Genomic DNA, 21521 nt, shown 5'->3' with positions numbered 1-21521 from the left:
GCCTACTGACTGGCCTGCCGCTGGCGAGATTTAAATTCGTCAATGGCACTACTTGCAGACATCTAGGGTGGGGATTATACTGATCGACAGTAAAAAATGCCACTGGCTGCATCTCTGGCTCTCGAGTCGGTGGCATGCATCTTGCAACATTGCACCTTGCAACCAGTCGGCTGGCTGGCTAAATGAGAATATCAACATAAGAATGCGTCAGACTGCATTCCGAGTGAGCACAAAAGATGATAACGCCTGCCAACAAGGGAGGGGAGCCTGATTTCATCATACTGCCTGCGCCTGCATCCCCCCGCGAGAAGGCACCTGCTACCTGCGGCTACCTCGCTCAGGTGGGTCGGCCAACGTTACCTGCCGTCAGGTTGCATCGAGGCGGACTCTGCCAGCCTCTTCACGAAACTGTCGGTTCTGGGATCGCTCGCAATCGGCGCTGTTGTCTAGAAAGGATTTTCGTGCTGTGTACTTTGAAATTGTGCTTTCATTATGGATTGAAAGGAGAAAGTAATTGTTCAGTACATGCCGGAATTAAGATCTGAAAATGTTTTAACGTTTAATCACAATCACTTGCCACTCAGTTTGACTTTTAGTAATTGATATATTTACAAGTTTTTTCAGGGAGTCATGTAATTTCGGTTTAAAAGCAAGAATTAATATTTTATTTATTTCAATCATTGACCATTAGCTGCCAAACCTGTCATGTAAATTCTCTCCATCAATATTAGTAAACCAATCAGGCAAAATTAGTTAAAGACCTTTTAGAATGAAACATCATCTGGCGGTGCTCCCCATCCCATTAATCTGACATTTTCCCAATGATAATTAATTAATGCTCCGCGAGTATAAATTTTCAAGGGTCTGCAGTGCGCCGGTTGACTGACTGATGAAGCGATGTTTGGTAATTCGATCATTTTGGCAGCATCAGTAGCTTGTTTGTGATAAACCAGATCGGGTTACTGAGGCATCAGGGAGACGCCTCTGAAATTCGACTTTTGAAAAGGCAGAGGCAGGCCGGTTGCGTGCACATTTGGCTACACTCCGAAAGGGGTGCTGATATTTGCACTTATCCGATAAGCACCCTCTCGATACTTTCTTGCTGGCTACTTTGAAAGGCTTTGCATCGGAATGATGATTAGTGCAGTGGTAAAACGCGCGAAGCTGTAGAAATGGGGGTTGCCGCTATGCCATCCCAGGTGAACGTCCGAACTGCATGTGGGTCGGAAACGGGAGAGTAACTGCCCGCAACGTTCGATCAGTTGATTTGTACACGCATTAGCTGATTGCACTGGGCACCCATACGAAGTCCGAAACGAATCGCCGAAAAAATTTGGACAAATTCCATTTATAAAAAAATATTAGAATAATTTGAAAGTTAAATTTTATTCAAAGTTTTATGAGGCATTGGAAGAATCCTTAGACTCTTTAAATAGGGTGGAAATTTAAATTATAAAACGGAATCCAGAGGTAGAGACTTGAAAATAGTTACTAAGTTTCATCCAAAACAAAAAAGGGGAGTAACTGATAGAGATTGTGAAAACTATTTAAACGGTAAAAATTCCGGATGTTGGCTTTGAGAATAATATTTTTCGGACAGTTAATGGTGACTTGTTGCACTCTCAGGACATTAATCACGATGGAAAAACTACTTCTCGCCCTCTTGATGGGAGTGGGAATTGATCGCACAATGATGAGAGAGGGAAAAAGAAACAAACAAGCACTCACCTAAGCACCGAGAGGCAGCACAAGGAATTTGCCGGAGATTACGCGTAATTCCATTAAAAATGCGCGCAGTTGGTTAATACGACTAACGAGCGGGCGGACGGACGCCCACTCACTCGCGGCGCACCTCATTGACGGCTGCAAATTGGTCCCACCCCTCGGGGATTTGCATGCAACCCTCCAAGTGCACACGGGGGTTATAAATACCATGGAGAATAATTATGCCGCGCGCGGCGCGAGAGACACTCGTGGCCCGCCCGCCAAACCGGCCGACGGCACGAGAGAGACTAAATTAATTTTAATGAGGCGCCGAGCGTGTGAATCTGCAGCACGTAACAATGTGCATTATGCACTTCGGAAATAATTGTCGCACGTGCGGAAGGTAAATTATTGCCGTTTGCCAACACAGCATTTTGGCTAGTTAAAACTGTACATTCGGTGCCGCGAAAATGTTGACAATCGCAAAGGGTTATCGATTGAAATGCTGTATAATTTTTCCCTGATGCTTAATGAAGGAATGGCAAATATGGAAATTCTGATCTTTTTTTGCTCCTAGCAACTAAATTTAACCTTGGTCTAGAAAATATATCTCGAGGATTGGTTTGAATCTTCAAAATGAGACTTAATTTGCAACGTACACCTATCGAAATTAATTGAAAATAAATTATTTAATTCTAACAAGCCAACAACTGGCGCCATCTATTTAGCCAAAAACGAATCTTAACATTTTAAAATTTTAAATTATAAAATCCTACCCTCCGTCTCCGCCTCGAGCGGCTGCTCTCCCTCCCCGAGTGGTGCGAGCGCCGCAAGGTGTCTGGCTGCGCCCTGGCCGCTGGTGCCGACTTTGCCCTGGGCATTACCCTGAGGCCCAGAAACTGCTTGAGCCGCATTCCGGTGCAAACACCCTCCAAGCAGAGTTCCTCCACCTTGAACCGAGATTCGCGAGCACCGTCTAGCCGATCGAATCGAGTCGCTTCCCGCGCGTTTTCTGGCGCAAAAACCACGAGAAGCGGGCCAGGCAGCCAGAGGCCAGAGCGAAGACTTGCAAGCCCGACGGACGCGCACACCCTACTGCTGCCGCCCGCCGGTGGTCATCCTCGGGCAGTCCTTTACGCCCCCCGAGTGATCGATAAAAGAAGAAGAGTCGCGGGTGAATGGGGGGCGTGTGTTTACGCGCTAGTGTCATAACCAACGCCGCGCTGCCACACGTGACCGTCCAAGCGGTCGGTCGGTCGGTGGCCGGCGCAAATAAAATTAATGGCCGGCCGTCATTTCAGTAGGTGTCAACCCTGACATTTGCGGCAGCCAAGCGTTATACTTGCATGCCTCACTTTCTTTGTTCGTCGCATGCATCAAGATTGGCCCAAGAAAAATGACCGGTGCTCGTCTAGCATGCGCGCGGGGCGCGTGACCAGATTAGATAACGCAGGCGGGGGTGATGGACCGCTGCTGCAGATATCAATTTCGCTGGCGCGTCACAAACATCTGCCGCCCCATTTTTCAAGCAAACTTTGTCTCTCCCATCGGCTATTTTCAATTAGGAAAAACTCACCATTTCTTCCACGGGCTCTTCAAGTCCTTCTTGAAGGGCTGGAATGGAGGCGGAGGAGGTCTGCTGCTGCTTCATCGTGCCGACGAGAGGGCTGACTTGGTGCTCAGGCGAGGGTGGCCGAGCCGTCAGACCCCGTCTAACTTGCGCCTCCATCGCCACCGGCGCGCTCACTCGGTTCAGCGGCATTTCGCTGAAAAAATACATGAGAAGGAGTTACAAGGGCTGTCGTGCATGTGTTACATAATAACCACAAGCGTTATGTGGAGTCGGGGGTAGTGTGTCACCGGCTTGAATCGAATTGGAGCATCGTGCGCTCTAAAAATGGCACGAATGAATGCGTGCTTTCTGAATTTTTGTAAATAAATCTCCCTTATCATCAGCAGGTTTTCTGTCTGCTTTATTTAAGACTGAGGTTCCAGTTTGATGAACTTTGAATTAAAATTATGTTGTTATTATACAGTTTGATAAATCTTTGTTAAATGTGTCAAGACTTGATTAATTTTGACAAACTACTTGAGTAAAAAATTGCTTCTCTTTACTTGAAGTAAAAAGAGAATCGATCTTGCACGTTCACGAAATGGACAGTAGCTGTTTATTGGGCCCCTCAAGCCTCGTTAGCAGTACTTTGTCTGCGAAATAAAGTTTACGCTGTATAGGAACTCGTAGAGGTTTTTGCTTCAGCAGACGTGCAGGAAAAACAATTGAGTGCACTTCACAATCAGTTGCAGAGCACGATCAAATAGAGACAATGCGACGATTTCTATGTATGTCCCCATTCAAGCATTAGCTCTTTTCCTGCGAATACAAACTTTTATTTCGAAATTCACCCAACATCTCATCCATTATAAATGAAGACATTTGTGGAATTTTCCTTCCTATATCATGAAAAGAACGAAGGAAAATTATTCTGTGGATATGGTTTTCTTGAGATTAAATTTCACAAAAAACTTTGGCTTTGTCCAACTTTGGTCAACTTGTTTACCAGAATTGTCGCCCCTTTTCACATGCATTGTGTTTGATTTCAATTCATGATAAACACGATAGTAAACATCTATTACAAAAAGTCTTCTTTCATCATTCTATTGAAAAAGAACAAACTTTTCAATTTATATTATTCCATATAATATAAAAACTAGAAATGACGATTAGCTGTGTCAACATCCAAAACAATATTAATTCATATTTCTTATAGTGGCAACGGGCTGGAAAATAATGCTTACGAACACTTTTTTAAAATGTTAGAGTAGAATTGTTGCAATTTCCCTTAAGTACACACTAGGCGAGAGAGGAATCCTTCAGATCTCGGAAAGAATCCCGCCGAGCGGCTGGCTAGCTGCTCAGAGCCGCGAAGAAAGAGGCCACAGATAATTAAACATGCTCGGCTTTACGAAGACAAGACTCGCTTGCTGTGCAAATAAAAGAGTCATTGCCAATTCCCATGGCTTTGCTCGAGAAAAAAGGGGGTGAAGCGAATGAAACCAAACCACGTTCGCTCGCTTTTTGCAAACTGCTGACGCCGTGTCTCGGCGGCAAACACAAATACAGCTGCAGCAGCTCTGTTGCTTCTGCGTTTGCATGCTCAAACGCTCTCGCTGCTTTTGTTTTAATCATTCCGCTTTCATGTTTACAGCGCTTTGAAAAACACGAGAGCTCGGTCGTGTCGCAATTCGCTTTTGCTCGTCAAAAATCCAGCTGAATAACTGCGCGTCATACGTGAAAGAACCCCCTTTTTGAACGCCGCACGCACGTGCGACGCCGCTTTTGAAATCAATTTATGTGCTGCTGACAGATAACTGTCGCGTGAGGCTTTAATTAGTGGCAAAACAAGCGGATTCTCCTTTTCATCCACTTTGTAAAGGTTGAAATTTTTAAGGCGGAAACGAGGAAAATCAATATTTCAATCAGCCAAAGTGCTGACGTTGATTTCGTCGCCTCACGCAGTTGCTTCTTTTTTTGCCACTGAAATACAGAGGAAATCCCTTCCTCTGTCGACGTGATTTACATTTGTGCCTCAACTGACATTTTCGCGGGCTTGACAAATTGGGGTTTCTAAGACGACTGTGTCACGCCAGCCAGCAGATTTCAGTCGTCGCCAATCGAGAAAATGTATGTACTTTGTTGCATTGTGTGTACTAAAGTTTACAAAATTTATAAACAAATCTAAAGCCAGTTAAATTTTTTTTTTTTTTTTTTGCTCATTTTATCCCTGTCCGAGGACCGGAGGACCGGGAAGGGCGCGCACTGCACTAGCACGAATGCTGAAACCCGGGTCCCAAAAACACCGCGAACGGATAACATGGGCGCACCAGGCCGCACAGGGACCCAGCCCACTCAAGGGTCAATTTTGCAACAGGTTTTTCTAGAGGCATATAAACAAAAACAAGAAATTTTGCATTTGATTGATGATTGCAATTATTACCCGCACAAAATTGTTATTTATGTAATTTTCAACCACTTTGCATACAAAGTTCGCTTCTCCATTTGTCGTACACGTCATTTTAAAATTCTATTTTTACACTTTCATGCAGTATGACTTGTTATGAATTACATTCCTGATGCGATGAAATGCAGTGCTGAGTGTGGTTAGCAGAAGTAATGTGAATAATGATCTTCAATTAATTAAACCACATTGCGGTTACTAAAGTCATCGTGACTTGAGAAGTCTTTTACTCTCTTCTTTTACAAAAAGTACAACAGTAAATTTAATTCGGAAATTCCCGACGTCAGCTGCAAGTTTCACCATCAGTCGCCTCCGAAATTTTATTTTTGATCCGCAATAAAAAGTTATGTTAGGCTTTGGGCGTGCGTATGTTTTTTTATTTTTTCTACACGAGAATTAGCGAGCCGCTCTTCGACAATTTACATTCTGGCTGAGGAGGGTGACACACGCAAATTTACATTTGGAATGAGTGGGGAGCGAGAGAATCATCGTCAGACGGACTGCGACGATCGCCAAGAAAGAGTCTGCGGCTAAGCGTTTACAAAAACAGGCCAAACCGTTGGCGATTTTGTTTACAATGTCTCGGCCCGGATTTGCTGGTGGTCGGTGCGTTTTATAACCTGGCAAAGGCACGAAAATGTAATCGACTCGGGCGATAGAACAAGCAAGAGCTGAAAAAAGACTGGCATGAAGGCACGATTACGCTATTTTTAAATAGTTGGACCGATTCCTGAATGGGCGCAAAATGACTTCTGCGAAATGAATATATGTGATACGGATGAGTAATGCTGCGGTGAAATAGCACGTGCTATACGGCCGCTTATTCGTGCAGGGACGCATCGCACTAGCAGTGCTCAATTGCGGGGTTAATTGGGATTTCCCGTTTGGCAAAGTAGACGGCGTCTTTTTTCCACCCGAGCATTCTGTGCGGCGCGGATTTCTTACACACGAGATGGCTTACAGGTGACGCTAGCCAAAAAGAATAAATTTAGAAAGGCAAGTGAGTATAGCGCGTGAGGATGTTTGGCGGGCTTAGCGCACGATATCGCTTAGCACTCTGCGCCGCGGTCACAGACGGACAGATAGACACAAACAAAAGTCTTCGCAGGTGAGAAGTGAACACGCAAATCAAATTAGATGCAAACCGGGTGACTAAATTAACGCGCTTTTTGCTAATTCTGCGAAATACAAAAAGAAGAAGGTTGCAATGGTGCCATTAATACTGGGCCATTTAATTTGTAAGTTGTCACACCAATCACAGCGTAAAAATATATATTTAAATTAAAAACTGATGATTTTTAAAATGTCTCTTACAATATTAATCTTTTCGATTTAAATTGAATAAGAAAGATTGTAGTTAATTAATACTAAATTATTTTGGGTGCTTTAAATTTAAAATTGAAAGCTTTGAACAGCACACGGTTCTTGATAATTGAAAATTCCTCAATATTTGTCTAACATATTAACACAATTCGTGATAAAATAAACATGTTCGACTATAATTGCAGTTTTGAAAGTGAAATAGACAGTAATTAAATGATCAAGAATATCTTTTAACAAAAATATGAATGTAAGTTTTTCATGAAAAAACATCTGAGAAACTTGCATTGCACCGATGTACCAACCGGGTGTAATAGTGCATGTACTGCTGCTGACTGTATCTGTGCATGGCGAGGGCGTTGTTGACCGGCATCAAAGGGCCAATCTTCGAGTTGAAGTAGCAGGTCTGGTGCTCGTAGGAGGCGGTGGCAGTGCACACGGATGACTGCACCACCTGCTGGTCGCAGTGCATCTCAAGCGACATCTGGCCCATCTCAGGGTAGGTAGGCGCTGAAGGAGTCGCCAGGGTGTGCGAGCAGTAGCTGACGAACTTTGGCGGGCTGTTCTCCTCATCCTCCTCCTCGGTGATGCTCACCATTTTGCACAGCTCGGATGTCATCCGCACACACGAGGCCGGTGGGAGGCAACAAGTCGGTTCGACGGCGCGAAGGTGTCTGCTTTGGCGCGGCGGGGGATGAATGGATTAATTTGGTCCACGACGTCGCAGCTCGCGCTCTGCGTCCATAGTGAGCGCCGCGTCCGGAAGGTTGCAGCACGCATTCGCCGTCGACGCACGCACCCCCATAGGTGGCACCAACTGCCTCAACTCTATAGTGGAAATTGAGCAATCATCTTGCTCCAGAAATAATATGTTAAAAACAATAATGCAAAAAGCCATCATTCAGAATGTTTGTTTTTGAGCGAAGGTTAAATTTGCAGTAATTTTATTTTGGAATTTAAATGAATGGCAATATCGAGATATTTTTGACGAAATTTTTATTTTTCAATTTCTATTATGGACCATTAAAAGAGCGAAACAAGAAATCCTGAATTGTATTGCAATTTCATACATTTTGCTGACATGTAAAAATTCATTACCAGAACAAATTAAAAAAAATCCTTATTAGAATGCTGTTTTGTCATCCACTACTATTTTCGATAATATATAAAAATGCTAAGCTTCAATACAGATGAAAAAAACTAAGAAATGTTAGAAAGCTTCAAAATTAGCCAGTCTGAAATTGTATTTCGCTTCTAAAATTGATAATTAAAAATGAATATTTACACTCTGCTATGCGATGAAATTACCAGATAAAATACTGCAATTTAAACTAAACGAATTTCTTTTTTTTAATTTCTTTTTTTTTAATTTAAACAGATGAAGATTTGATTGATTATAGATGCTATATGGTTTGCAAGCGATTTTTTATGCATGATGCTGCCGAGTCGTGAGGAGCGGTGCAAATTAAATTGCGTACGCGGCGATATTAATTCTCCAAGAAGGAGAGAGGAGGTGTTCTCGCGTGCTGGAATATGAGTCTCTCAGCGCGATATCTACTATTACATCAAGGAGAGGAATTATTGCTCTCTTGATTTCGTGATTTTGGACGCGCTGGAGAGAGGAACGCCGTACACGCCGAAAATGTTGTTCGGCCACTTCCTGGGGATTGAAATTTAAAAGGCTTCTTTCCCTTCGCTTGTTGCTCCAGATCATATTCTGATAACATTCAACAAGCAGACCATCGGTAACTTCACAGATTATAAATTTTTATTCTTTGATATTTGAACTAGAAAAAAGCTTTAATTAATTGGTGAGGAGATGAAATATTTTTTTATCACAAAGACTCGTATTTTTATTTGTTGCTTAATTAAGTAGGCTAAAAAACTGTTGGTGAATAATTTACATGTGTATCAACCCAAACAATGATTAATTAGTCAGCATTGAATGCTACGCATATAAATCAGTGACAACAATAATGACGACGTCAGTGGACTGCAGTTACGAAACATTGACCTTGTTCCTATTAAACCGCTATTTAAAACAATTTAATTTGAAATTTATGCAGCAGACAGATAAACAGCAGTGCCACTCCATTCTCAGAATTCAAATCACAATTAATACCGGCGCGAAGAGCATGCTGCTGCAGCAGCAGCATCATCTGACGACAATGGGAAAGATGTAAATTGATTTGGTCCGCGCACAATGTAATCAAAGTGCATTGTATTGTGCACCGGTGCTCGCTCGCTCTCGAATCAGTCCAGCACACATGCGTCCGACGCCGCGTCCACAAACCAAGTATGGCACTCAAACACACACACACACACACACACACACACACACACACACACACAACACACACCAGAGATTCAATTACCGCGGATACGATCTATTGAGAAAAAATTGTATCACACCAACCGCCTCGGGGCCTGCATTCAGGTGTGGAACAAATTGGCACGTTGTGCCGTGGATGATGCATTTCGTGATGTAATTTGCCCAACTCGACGGTCTTGGTCATAACGCGTTCGCATGGTCGGCAATCAAAACGTCAATCATGTGCGCAGCGCGCGCTACTTTTCAACGCAACTTTATATTAAAATGTTTGATGTTTACCTCTAATTGAAATATATTATTCGTTAAGCACCTCAAGGTTGTAAAGTCAAACCCACTGTTACTTTCATTAGTCAAATGAATAATTGTTTTATTATTGTTTTAAAATTAATTGGCCGCTTACACGAACCGCCCTGCGCCATAAAATTAATGACCACATTCTTGGTGCGGGCGTCATAAAAAACGATGAGATGCTAATTTCCGTTGTGGCCGACAGAATTTGTTAGTTTTCATTTCGGAATTTGACACCATCACAGAATTTTGTTTTCTTCCACGCAGAGCATAAAAATCCTCCTTTCACGGCGAAGACTTAAATGGCGATAAATTTCGACTAACAGTTTCTTTCACTAGTCAGAGAGAGTGAAAGAACGCATTAATATGCGAGTTTATGTTTTTGACTTTGTCTAGTTTGGAACAACAAAAAATGCGTGACTGCCAGTTAAATTTCGCGTATCAACTCACTCTATTATAAAGAGTGAAATATTGTTTGGTTCTTAGCATTTATCTTTAAAAAATAATATAGCTCGTCCCACGAAAAAGAAAATAAAAAACGATAAAATTCAAGTTCAAAATCTATTCGATTGGAGCTCCTAATTTTTTTCATGGTCGTTATGCAGTGTTGTCAGTCAGTTAAGTATGTTTTCTGATACTCAATCTTTAAAGGGAAGCTTTTAACGAACAGCGCTGGCCTCCGGTCACACCGTCAGCAAGCTAACAAACTTTTAAGGCTCATTTAATATGCCTGGTCACAACCACTGACACTTGCTCTTGCCTCCCCTCATTCTCATTCACTAGCAGGCAGCGGCAAAAAGATACACACATACACATACAAGCATTCTTGGGCGTATCACAGGATAAAAAAAAACACGTATAGCCCAAGCCAGCGCATGCTAGCCAGTGCGCTGCCTATTGAATAAGAAAAAAGGAGCAAATACGATGCGGCTCTGAAGCAGCCGATGCTGTGTCGTTGCCAGAAATAAATAATGTACCGATCCGCGTCTTTGAAAAGAAGCCGCAGGTGTTGCTAATTGAAAGGTTCCAAAGGTTTTTGAAATTGTAGAAGAGCGTGAATGATAAATTTCTCTGGCTTTCACACAGGAAGCAAGAGAACTATGCATTTAGTGAGGTTTGTCACTGATGTTTCGCAAGCGGCGTTCTTTACTGAGGGAGGGCAAGTCGATGTTTACTTGGACTTTTAAAATTTCTCAACAAGCCGAGCTCTACCAACATCAGATAATATTATTTCGTGTTTAGCTCTGATGAATTTAGAGATTATTGACACTCTTTAAAAATATTTCCGGAGAAATGGTGACTACATCAAATTAATTAACACGAAATAAAACTATTTTGTTCGTTTAACAAACCACTGAGTTTGTACTTCTGCTTGCAAGAATTTTAACCCCCCTCCCGCCATTTCAATGGGCAGTGCCTTTCTGCGTTTGCATATTGACATTGATGCTTTTCCCTTGCCATTGACCTTTCCACATTTTCTGGGAAACTGCGGCGACAAAATGAAATTCCGAGGCGAGTTGCTTTGATGGATGACTGCTGTGTTTAGACAGCAGCGTTACTTTTGAAACAAAGCACTTCAAGCGGCGGAGGAAAGGGATGTGAAATGCCAAGTTCAGCAGCCGCAAGCCAGCAGCGTGTTCCCACACTAGTCTGTGGAGCAAGGCCAAGTAAAGCACCAAACGAGCCAGTATTGCAAGTCTCTCGAGTGGAGCAGCAAAATGCAGCCGATTAAAAACTGGACTGGCCCTCGACAACAACTTGCACGCCGGCCGGCCGGCCGGCCGGCAGGAGTAAATGAGACAATTAACAATTCAGTGTCCCGTAACTCGTGTGTGCGCGCTCGCTTTTCTGCGAACGCAGGCGACAATTTATACACTCTTAATTGCATAAATGCCGCATTCAATTGCGCCGGCACGAGGAAATAATCATAATTTTGATCCTCTGCAGGTTAGCTGCTTGGTTCGTGATGGAACTGACCTTGAATGAGAGCACAAATTTTGCTGTGACTCATGCACGCCGTGGAAATGAAAAGTTCGTGTACGTTTTACTCGCGCAAAAATTGCCAGGTACAATCGGCGGACGGATGCCGCGCGAAAATGGTTCAATTTCACATTGTCCTTTTGACACGCAGCAGGAGTCGCTCTCGACGCCTACGAGATGATGCACGCCGATCATGAATTTCTATTTTAGGCAACGACCGCCGACCGACTGCCGACTGGCTCAGCTCTTTTATATGTGTTCACCCTAACCTGCAAGATGTAAATGTGTCATTTATAGATCTCCGAACGCGGCTTCAAGAAAATAATTTAACTTGTAAGGTCCAAAGCGGGCCAGAAATAAACTAGAACTAGAGAGATAATTTTCGACCTCCCGAAAAAATTCCCATCTATAGCAGAGAACGGAATGAAATGTAATCGGATATAAATTAATTCCGAGAATATCTTATCCGAAATTCGAATTCCGCCTAATGACCTGCTTTAAATTCGATATCGGCCGCAGCTCACTGTCAGCGCCGTCTCAGATTTCCATCTCTCCATTGTGCTTGAAAATGCGAGGCATGCCAAACTCGGGCTTTGTTAAAAAGGGGGTTTGTTTCCATGAGGGCGTCTGGAGTGTCTCTCTTTTCTCTTTCTGCTGCAGACGTTTCGTTTGGAGCATCCATCCACCTCAATAATGCAAGAGGAAGAGGCACTAAACTACAAAAGGCGCCATGCACTACATCCAGCCGTCGTCGTGAGGTGCACAGTGGAAGAAATAACGCAGGGCAGCACTCTCGGCACATATTCGACGAGAAATGCATGCATGTTGTCACAACAGCGGCTCCAATTACCAGCCACCGCTTGCTACTCTGCATGCATTCACTCCCAAAGGATCATAATTTCACCTTTCAACCCGACTCAACGTCACGTCAGGAAATTTTATTGCAGGTTTGTCAGACGCAGATAATCAAGCCGGCTATAATATTTTGAATATTCAAGGCACGCTTCGATTTTTAAACAAGAATGTATTTGTACTTTCGAACCAATCTCTTGAAATTATGAATATGTTGCGAGAGCATGCCGATGAATATTTTTCTGATTTTTTTCCTCTGGCCATACCGATCATGCGTCATGAGTACCACGAATACCACATTAAAGTATTCTCTTTTTAAAGAACAAAGAAATTGCTTTCAGAAACAACCCTGAAGCAGAGGGGCCGGTAAAAAAGTAATTGCTTCCTGCTGCACTTCCTTTTTAAAACAGCCCTTTAAGCACTCACGAAACGCAAAGAGAAATTTCTTTACTAAGAACCGACAGGCCTGCAAGAAATCTAAACTTTGTTTTACTATTTTCGGCTCGGAAGCGTGATGAAAGCGAAATCTGCGACATAATGTGCGACACATGTGTCAGCATGGCGCTTGAGGGCTAAAATTGAACACTCTGTGCGCGTCTGGTTCCGCTGAGATAGCATCAAACTTGTCACTCCCCCATCAACGAAGGAGCTCACAGAGTTTTTGCCCCAACTGACATGAGGAGTCACAAATTACTCCAAACGCGCCATGACTCGGGGAAATCGTTATCGATCCATCTCTTTTTAAACGCTCAAATACCACAAATAAACAGGTATTCTCGTCCTTGGCTCGGAGATTGAGAAAATTAGATAGCGCATGGGCGTTTTAGAACGAGATATAATTACACTTGGGGAAAAAACTGGCTCATTTATCCAAGGTTTAATTGGATGCAAATTCGAATCCTATATTGGATTTTCGTTTCTAGCAGAATGACGCGGGAAAAGGTAATTTGTGGTGGGTGAGCGCTACGCGGACAATTTAAATTCCTTTCTGAGCGACCGTGCCAAACATTGTGGTCGAGCGAAGGACCCCAAATTATTACCCAACAACTCACCTTTGCTGCTGCTGCGGTGGCGGAGGAGCTGCATCGCTCCTTTCGGCGATGTCATCACCGCTTTCGTCCAGCACTCCATTTCCCGAACTCAGGGATAAGGAGGAGCTTGAGCCGCTGCCGAGGGTGCCACCGTTCACTTGGTTTGTACTGTCTGACAGCTTGGCCAACTCGATTGGTTTCTTGTCACCTACAACAGAGTAATTTTGATTGCAAAATATGCTAGGTTAAACCAATTGGCAAATTTGTACCATTTCTCTTCACAATAATATAGATTAGGACAAGTAGAATCGAATGACATATCTTAAAAATGCATCATGCATCGAAAAAATGTTCAAAAAAGCAAAATAAAATATGTACCTTTTTGAAATTGGCGCCGCAGCGAGTGTTAAAAGAGGTGTTAACGTTCTCGCAACATGGCCGCCGAACGACTGCGCGCTCCCCGTGGTTACACGGTAGCACATTCACGTCAACAACAGCGTTTTAACAGTTCTAAGAGTTTTCTTCTAGTTCAAAAAGACATTCTGTGCACCGATATTCTCATTAAAAATATAAAAACACGTAAATTGGGTCGCATCAGACACCTAAAAGCCAAATAATCGGTACCACATGTTTCACTATAAGTCGTTTCGTGAGTATGAAAAAGTGGAAAAAGTAAACAACGTCAATACCGTAAAGATTTTTCGACGCAGAAAGAATTTGGACATCAAGAAACTCAACAAACAACGTGTGAAGAACATTTTGAGGTCAAGCGGTGCCTTTCTAGCTGAAATAAATGTCAGACTCGAATCTGGAGCGTGTTTTCTTGCTGGCAGGTGTGTGACGCCAAAACAAGTTTTGGAGAAAATCGTTTATTGTCCGAGTAATTTCAGAATCAGCAATGCGTGGACAGCCTGGTCTGAAGCTGCACGTGTCCAAGAGCAGCCCAGAAATGGTAAATGACGCTGGACGAGCTCTTTGTTCGACCAGCGACAAGTGTTCTGCCAGAAGAGAATTGAGTCCATGGGCGGTTGTTGCACCAGGATTTGCATGGAATGGTGCGTGCCTGTCAGGTGAGTCAGGGGTGACAGTGGTTGTAACCATTTATTTGATTTATTTTCAATTTTAGGCCATTTTTGATCTGGCTGACTGTTGTTCGACTAGCCAAAAGAGTTGCGTCTGGACCAAATTTAGTCAATGAGCAGTTGAGGCAACAGGATTGGCATAGACTGATGCCTGCCTGTCAGGTGAGTCAGGGTTGACAGTGGTTGTAACCATTTATTTGATTTATTTTCAATTTTAGGCCATTTTTGATGCAGCTGACTGACTGTTCCGACTAGCCAAAAGAGTTGCGTCTGGACCAAATTTAGTCAATGAGCAGTTGAGGCAACAGGATTGGCATAGACTGATGCCTGCCTGTCAGGTGAGTCAGGGTTGACAGTGGTTGTAACCATTTATTTGATTTATTTTCAATTTTAGGCCATTTTTGATGCAGCTGACTGACTGTTCGACTAGCCAAAAGAGTTGCGTCTGGACCAAATTTAGTCAATGAGCAGTTGAGGCAACAGGATTGGCATAGACTGATGCCTGCCTGTCAGGTGAGTCAGGGTTGACAGTGGTTGTAACCATTTATTTGATTTATTTTCAATTTTAGGCCATTTTTGATCTGACTGACTGTTGTTCGACTAGCCACAAGAGTTGCGTCTGGACCAAATTTAGTCAATGAGCAGTTGAGGCAACAGGATTGGCATAGACTGATGCCTGCCTGTCAGGTGAGTCAGGGTTGACAGTGGTTGTAACCATTTATTTGATTTATTTTCAATTTTAGGCCATTTTTGATCTGACTGACTGTTGTTCGACTAGCCAAAAGAGTTGCGTCTGGACCAAATTTAGTCAATGAGCAGTTGAGGCAACAGGATTGGCATAGACTGATGCCTGCCTGTCAGGTGAGTCAGGGTTGACAGTGGTTGTAACCATTTATTTGATTTATTTTCAATTTTAGGCCATTTTTGATGCAGCTGACTGTTGTTCGACTAGCCACAAGAGTTGCGTCTGGACCAAATTTAGTCAATGAGCAGTTGAGGCAACAGGATTGGCATAGACTGATGCCTGCCTGTCAGGTGAGTCAGGGTTGACAGTGGTTGTAACCATTTATTTGATTTATTTTCAATTTTAGGCCATTTTTGATCTGACTGACTGTTGTTCGACTAGCCAAAAGAGTTGCGTCTGGACCAAATTTAGTCAATGAGCAGTTGAGGCAACAGGATTGGCATAGACTGATGCCTGCCTGTCAGGTGAGTCAGGGTTGACAGTGGTTGTAACCATTTATTTGATTTATTTTCAATTTTAGGCCATTTTTGATGCAGCTGACTGACTGTTCCGACTAGCCAAAAGAGTTGCGTCTGGACCAAATTTAGTCAATGAGCAGTTGAGGCAACAGGATTGGCATAGACTGATGCCTGCCTGTCAGGTGAGTCAGGGTTGACAGTGGTTGTAACCATTTATTTGATTTATTTTCAATTTTAGGCCATTTTTGATGCAGCTGACTGACTGTTCGACTAGCCAAAAGAGTTGCGTCTGGACCAAATTTAGTCAATGAGCAGTTGAGGCAACAGGATTGGCATAGACTGATGCCTGCCTGTCAGGTGAGTCAGGGTTGACAGTGGTTGTAACCATTTATTTGATTTATTTTCAATTTTAGGCCATTTTTGATCTGACTGACTGTTGTTCGACTAGCCACAAGAGTTGCGTCTGGACCAAATTTAGTCAATGAGCAGTTGAGGCAACAGGATTGGCATAGACTGATGCCTGCCTGTCAGGTGAGTCAGGGGTGACAGTGGTTGTAACCATTTATTTGATTTATTTTCAATTTTAGGCCATTTTTGATCTGGCTGACTGTTGTTCGACTAGCCAAAAGAGTTGCGTCTGGACCAAATTTAGTCAATGAGCAGTTGAGGCAACAGGATTGGCATAGACTGATGCCTGCCTGTCAGGTGAGTCAGGGTTGACAGTGGTTGTAACCATTTATTTGATTTATTTTCAATTTTAGGCCATTTTTGATCTGACTGACTGTTGTTCGACTAGCCAAAAGAGTTGCGTCTGGACCAAATTTAGTCAATGAGCAGTTGAGGCAACAGGATTGGCATAGACTGATGCCTGCCTGTCAGGTGAGTCAGGGTTGACAGTGGTTGTAACCATTTATTTGATTTATTTTCAATTTTAGGCCATTTTTGATCTGACTGACTGTTGTTCGACTAGCCACAAGAGTTGCGTCTGGACCAAATTTAGTCAATGAGCAGTTGAGGCAACAGGATTGGCATAGACTGATGCCTGCCTGTCAGGTGAGTCAGGGTTGACAGTGGTTGTAACCATTTATTTGATTTATTTTCAATTTTAGGCCATTTTTGATGCAGCTGACTGACTGTTCGACTAGCCAAAAGAGTTGCGTCTGGACCAAATTTAGTCAATGAGCAGTTGAGGCAACAGGATTGGCATAGACTGATGCCTGCCTGTCAGGTGAGTCAGGGTTGACAGTGGTTGTAACCATTTATTTGATTTATTTTCAATTTTAGGCCATTTTTGATCTGACTGACTGTTGTTCGACTAGCCACAAGAGTTGCGTCTGGACCAAATTTAGTCAATGAGCAGTTGAGGCAACAGGATTGGCATAGACTGATGCCTGCCTGTCAGGTGAGTCAGGGGTGACAGTGGTTGTAACCATTTATTTGATTTATTTTCAATTTTAGGCCATTTTTGATCTGGCTGACTGTTGTTCGACTAGCCAAAAGAGTTGCGTCTGGACCAAATTTAGTCAATGAGCAGTTGAGGCAACAGGATTGGCATAGACTGATGCCTGCCTGTCAGGTGAGTCAGGGTTGACAGTGGTTGTAACCATTTATTTGATTTATTTTCAATTTTAGGCCATTTTTGATCTGACTGACTGTTGTTCGACTAGCCAAAAGAGTTGCGTCTGGACCAAATTTAGTCAATGAGCAGTTGAGGCAACAGGATTGGCATAGACTGATGCCTGCCTGTCAGGTGAGTCAGGGTTGACAGTGGTTGTAACCATTTATTTGATTTATTTTCAATTTTAGGCCATTTTTGATCTGACTGACTGTTGTTCGACTAGCCAAAAGAGTTGCGTCTGGACCAAATTTAGTCAATGAGCAGTTGAGGCAACAGGATTGGCATAGACTGATGCCTGCCTGTCAGGTGAGTCAGGGTTGACAGTGGTTGTAACCATTTATTTGATTTATTTTCAATTTTAGGCCATTTTTGATGCAGCTGACTGACTGTTCGACTAGCCAAAAGAGTTGCGTCTGGACCAAATTTAGTCAATGAGCAGTTGAGGCAACAGGATTGGCATAGACTGATGCCTGCCTGTCAGGTGAGTCAGGGTTGACAGTGGTTGTAACCATTTATTTGATTTATTTTCAATTTTAGGCCATTTTTGATCTGACTGACTGTTGTTCGACTAGCCAAAAGAGTTGCGTCTGGACCAAATTTAGTCAATGAGCAGTTGAGGCAACAGGATTGGCATAGACTGATGCCTGCCTGTCAGGTGAGTCAGGGGTGACAGTGGTTGTAACCATTTATTTGATTTATTTTCAATTTTAGGCCATTTTTGATCTGGCTGACTGTTGTTCGACTAGCCAAAAGAGTTGCGTCTGGACCAAATTTAGTCAATGAGCAGTTGAGGCAACAGGATTGGCATAGACTGATGCCTGCCTGTCAGGTGAGTCAGGGTTGACAGTGGTTGTAACCATTTATTTGATTTATTTTCAATTTTAGGCCATTTTTGATCTGACTGACTGTTGTTCGACTAGCCAAAAGAGTTGCGTCTGGACCAAATTTAGTCAATGAGCAGTTGAGGCAACAGGATTGGCATAGACTGATGCCTGCCTGTCAGGTGAGTCAGGGTTGACAGTGGTTGTAACCATTTATTTGATTTATTTTCAATTTTAGGCCATTTTTGATCTGACTGACTGTTGTTCGACTAGCCAAAAGAGTTGCGTCTGGACCAAATTTAGTCAATGAGCAGTTGAGGCAACAGGATTGGCATAGACTGATGCCTGCCTGTCAGGTGAGTCAGGGTTGACAGTGGTTGTAACCATTTATTTGATTTATTTTCAATTTTAGGCCATTTTTGATGCAGCTGACTGACTGTTCGACTAGCCAAAAGAGTTGCGTCTGGACCAAATTTAGTCAATGAGCAGTTGAGGCAACAGGATTGGCATAGACTGATGCCTGCCTGTCAGGTGAGTCAGGGTTGACAGTGGTTGTAACCATTTATTTGATTTATTTTCAATTTTAGGCCATTTTTGATGCAGCTGACTGACTGTTCCGACTAGCCAAAAGAGTTGCGTCTGGACCAAATTTAGTCAATGAGCAGTTGAGGCAACAGGATTGGCATAGACTGATGCCTGCCTGTCAGGTGAGTCAGGGTTGACAGTGGTTGTAACCATTTATTTGATTTATTTTCAATTTTAGGCCATTTTTGATGCAGCTGACTGTTGTTCGACTAGCCAAAAGAGTTGCGTCTGGACCAAATTTAGTCAATGAGCAGTTGAGGCAACAGGATTGGCATAGACTGATGCCTGCCTGTCAGGTGAGTCAGGGTTGACAGTGGTTGTAACCATTTATTTGATTTATTTTCAATTTTAGGCCATTTTATATCCAGCTTGCTCTTTGCTCGACAAGCGACAAGAGTCGAGTTCTTGCCAGTAAGAAAGGATTGGAAGGGCAGGGTCGGCTACAGGATATAAAGAAATTGGTTTTTATGTCAGAACAGGACATAGTTCAAGTATATTCAAAACTTGTTTATAGCTCCTATTATAAATTCAGGGTCTAGTTATATATAACAATAAAATTTACATGAAATACATTGCTTTATGTTTTTTTATTTGAACTCTTTACAATGAAATTAAATAATAGCTAATCTTGTATATCAACTGAGGGTCGGAATCCTGTGTAAATCCCTGAATTTTCAGGCCACTTTTCCCTGATTTTATTAACAACACATGCAGGAATAATGATTCTGTTTGACCTTCCTAATTTCTTTCCAGATGAAATCCAACTCACAAAATTTTTATACGCAATGAATCTGTTACATGAGTTTGAATTAGACTTTAGGCGTTCCCTTTGACCTTTGTCTTTAGTGTACATTAGGAGATTGTGCCTCATCATTCTAAGGACATGCATGTTCAATACAGTACACTTGAATCCTTTTGACTTGGTTATACATCTGGTTCGAATGCTCGGTTTCCAACTTCCATAACCATCATCCATATCCATGCAGCACACATTTTCCAACGGATATCCTGAATTGGTGCACAGTTCACAAGAGCACCAGAATTGAACTTCCTGACTTCCTCTTTCAATTAGAGCCTTTTTACGATTTTCTTCGTGCTCTTTTTCTAATTTTCGCTCTTGAGTCATAATCGGCTCCAGATCCCGAGCATCGCAACCTCGCAGCATTGAGTTTCTGCATTCCTGAGTGACCATGGAAATTAAAAAATAATTGCTATAGCTAATTCGATTTTCTGAATAATTCAAATTTTCTAAGTCTGTCTTTAGACATACACATTTTATTATTTCTGATAATGTAGGTGCAGGAAAAATTTGGCATTTCTATCCAATATGAACTAAAGTTATAAATATGATGGAAATTTATTATATATACTTACACAATTGATATCAATAATCAAACGGATTGCCAATAGGCGATGTCTTCAGCCTGATATTTTGCTAGTTTTTCTTCCACATACACATATTGTGAGCTCGCTTGCAGGGGGTTCAATACTAAAAACCTTCATTATTGCAACGCAAGTGGTGGGGGTATCATATTTGCTGGAGAACTAGATGACCAAATGAACCAGATGTACACCACTGTCATTCTTTTTCTATAATTAACAAAATTGTGACGTGTCGTTTGATTTTTGAAATACATACAAAATGGGAAGAAGCCGTTGTTGCGTATGTTCAGCTTATTCTGGGAAAGGTGGAAAAAGGCGATTTTTCTACAAAATTCCATACTCTGACCAAACGCTGTGAGTATTTTATGTATATTAACAGCATGTGCATACAATTAGTATGGATCATTAGCTTATTATACATTTTAATTTATATAATATGTACATTAATTAGCACTCAGAATTGGGAAAAAAATGTTGGGAGGAAGTTCAACCGTATCATTGACAAACATGTATGTTCTGATCACTTTGTGAACGACGATTTTGAGAAAGATGATGATGAGACAAAACAACCCAAACTCAACTCAGCTGCATTACCTACCCAAAATATGATAGGTAATAAATAAAACACTTCATCACGTTTTTGTATTTGGGAATGATTTCAATCAAGATGGATTAGAAGGGAATTTTTTTGGGTTTCCTATGATATAATAAATAAGGTTTTTGCACTGAATGGTTTAAAAATATTTTAACTTAACATACGGAACAAACATATTTATATACATACAACCTTTTAACGTTAATTAAGTTTTATTTATATGTTTATAATATTTTGTTTCAAACGACCCATTGCATAATATAATAATGACTTACCAAAATGTTTCAAATTAATTTTGTTACCTTGACCTCTAAAGCTATATAAATATCAATCTAAATAGGAAAAACAACGCCTACTGCAAGTACTTCATCTTCTAACCAGCTATTACTTGAATCACCATCGTCACCTGCTGCATTGATCTTATTAGACTCATCGTCTTCCGAACAAATTTCATTTCGTCCAGCGCCAACAACGTCCAAGCGCAAACAATCGTTTGAGCCAAAGATCTTGTCTCCAGTGAAAGTAGTTGAAGGGATCCACAAGCCCGATATACCAGTAAAAAAACCCAAGAGCTGTGCACCTAGCCAGCAAAGGTCAAAATCAACATCTTGGTTTTCAGCAGGAACATCTTCATCCCATAGCTCCTTACCAACATCAAATGTTCCTCTCCATGTGCCTGAGACAGCGGACTCTTCAGACAGGGGACAGATT

General features: G+C 42.1%; 1 protein-coding gene and 2 long non-coding RNA genes across 14 annotated transcripts in view; 2 read left to right on the top strand and 1 right to left on the bottom strand.

The window, feature by feature from the left end:
• LOC135938893 (tight junction protein ZO-1-like) overlaps nt 1-21521 on the bottom strand; it is a 58585-nt gene that overhangs the window by 27614 nt on the left and 9450 nt on the right. For 10 of the 12 annotated variants that reach the window (XM_065482906.1, XM_065482917.1, XM_065482904.1 and 7 more), the window contains exons 2-3: nt 13545-13731; nt 3281-3470 (exon numbers count right to left, since the gene is read on the bottom strand). In XM_065482906.1, coding sequence (XP_065338978.1) covers nt 3281-3470; nt 13545-13731 — 377 coding nt within the window. Of the gene's footprint in view, nt 1-2480; nt 2804-3280; nt 3471-7345; nt 7725-13544; nt 13732-21521 lie in introns of those variants that run through there. The other 2 variants (XM_065482909.1, XM_065482915.1) reach the window with 2 other exon arrangements.
• On the top strand, nt 13788-14700 carry LOC135938900 (uncharacterized). Its single transcript, XR_010574703.1, has 3 exons — nt 13788-14356; nt 14414-14593; nt 14650-14700. It is a non-coding gene; the product is annotated as an uncharacterized LOC135938900 (long non-coding RNA).
• LOC135938901 (uncharacterized) lies at nt 19015-19404 on the top strand. The gene is made up of 2 exons (XR_010574704.1): nt 19015-19128; nt 19185-19404. It is a non-coding gene; the product is annotated as an uncharacterized LOC135938901 (long non-coding RNA).

The sequence above is a fragment of the Cloeon dipterum genome, chromosome 3 (assembly GCF_949628265.1).
Source record: "Cloeon dipterum chromosome 3, ieCloDipt1.1, whole genome shotgun sequence".
Lineage (NCBI taxonomy): Eukaryota > Metazoa > Arthropoda > Insecta > Ephemeroptera > Baetidae > Cloeon > Cloeon dipterum.
Note: the sequence above shows the minus strand (reverse complement) of the source record. Positions and strands in the feature narration are given on the sequence as shown.